The 1,878-nt window shown below is 31.6% G+C and overlaps 1 protein-coding gene across 1 annotated transcript; it reads right to left on the minus strand.

Annotated features, from left to right (window-relative positions):
• Positions 1-854: 854 nt before the first annotated feature.
• LOC119676014 (reticulon-1-A-like) lies at positions 855-1,646 on the minus strand. Its single transcript, XM_038087237.1, has one exon. It carries the CDS (start codon positions 1,644-1,646, stop codon positions 855-857), a length of 792 nt encoding a protein of 263 aa, XP_037943165.1.
• Between the last annotated feature and the right edge of the window lie 232 nt (positions 1,647-1,878).

Raw genomic sequence — 1,878 nt, forward strand, 5'->3', positions numbered from 1 at the left:
AGATTCCATGGTATATTAGAACTACAGACATGCACAGAGATCTAAGGATCGACGCAGTGAAAAAAATATCGGGAACAGAGCCCTAAAATTATTCACAAAAGTTAATACGCTGCCCAATCCCGCTCTAACAAACCTCAAGTCAGCCACAAAAGAGTAAAAGTGTGCAGCACACTAACTCAAGAAATCACAACAACATATATATGTAATGGTTTGTTAACATTGACAGATAATGTTATTTTATTTGGATCAGTTCACAATGTTCTGAAAGATGTTTTGAAACTAAAGTGTAAAATCTCTTATGGTGCCCAGGACAATTATTTTTGGAAAAGATTGCGCTAAATTCATTCTGCTAAATAATGCCTTTTGACTATCAGTATATGATGAAATACATCACCAATGCATAACTGATGATGAAAGTTCGATCTATACATACGACCCAGAAACAAGCGACTAATCAAACAAAAACAAAATCGAAGTCATGTTAACAGTTTTATTCAATAATGGCATGGTAAAGAGAGTAAAAGTGCTCAAGTATACTGACTCAACTAGCCTCAACATAATAATACATATATGTTAGGTATATAATATGTTACTCCAATTTAGTTGGAACTAATGCGAGGTGTTAGGTACTTAGTACAATACACATTTTATTTCTTGTATCCATAACTTCAGGTATGTTTTGAACATTTTCAAAGTAAAAAGAATTTCTCTTGTTTAAATTATTTATTTTACATCACAAAGTAAAGTCGTTGGATAAACTAATAAACATTTCCAAATGAAAACATACCTTAAAAAAATATATATAAAAACCCTTGTCTTGTCTTTTCTTTTCCTTATCTCTTAGGTGTGATTAATTATTTCTTTTTGTTATTTAAAACAGATTGCCAATCGCATATTTCCTGGAATTTCATAGGCATACGATGATCGTCTTTTGCAACTAGTAAAGTGGACGATTTTTTTGGTACGACCTTCAAAGCACCTTGGAATCGAGCTACAACTTCACTCATTGAAGTAAATAAATATTCTATGTAGCTATCTATGGTCTGCTGGTATACTTCATATAACTTAGGCAACGTGAGTAAAATTATCAACACCAAACTTAATAAACTAGTCAAATTGAAGATCATTCCAAGTTTAGCCAATCCAAACATTCCTAAAGCGAATTTTATTGTTTGTTTTAAGTCATCGAAGAAAAATAAACGGTGCAATTCCGCAATATAATCATTGATAACTGGAACGGTGGCTTGAATGTATTCCTCGGCCCAATCAAGTGATATGTATAAGTCCAGGTCCAATAGCTTACAAAATGGTTGATCATCTAGGTCCTGTTTAAATATTTGAAGCCCTGCAGAGTAGATCTTTATACCCAATATTAAAGCCAGAAAAAGCAGAGCAGCGTACGCCAAAACGCTGATAAGAGACAGGCAAGCAAATATTGACAAAAGAGTAATTCCAATACAAAATATGAAGCTAGTAGCTTTTATATTGTGCCAATAGATAATTGCTTCAACTATTGGATGTAAAATTTCGGGTTTGAACCAAGCTTTCACATTGAGGATGGAATAAAGGAATGATAATCTAATATTTTCATTGTCTCCGAATGTTGCGTATGGAGAAATTGTATACTTATCTGTTGTGGCTTCCATTTCGTTTTTAAACTTCCTGTATATTAAATTTTTTTTAAAAAATCTTAAGTGATGATAAAATATTTTATTTTTTTACAATATCAATTTAAGTTGATAATGAAAGATTCTTTAAACAGAATATTCATGACTAACTACGTTTTGTTAGTAATCTACTATCTATACAATATTAAAACTTTCACATAATCTTGAGAGCAACTAATTTATGAGGACTTTGATATTTGAAAAGAGGTGC

This window comes from Teleopsis dalmanni, chromosome 2 (genome assembly GCF_002237135.1).
Source record: "Teleopsis dalmanni isolate 2A chromosome 2, ASM223713v2, whole genome shotgun sequence".
Classification (NCBI taxonomy): domain Eukaryota; kingdom Metazoa; phylum Arthropoda; class Insecta; order Diptera; family Diopsidae; genus Teleopsis; species Teleopsis dalmanni.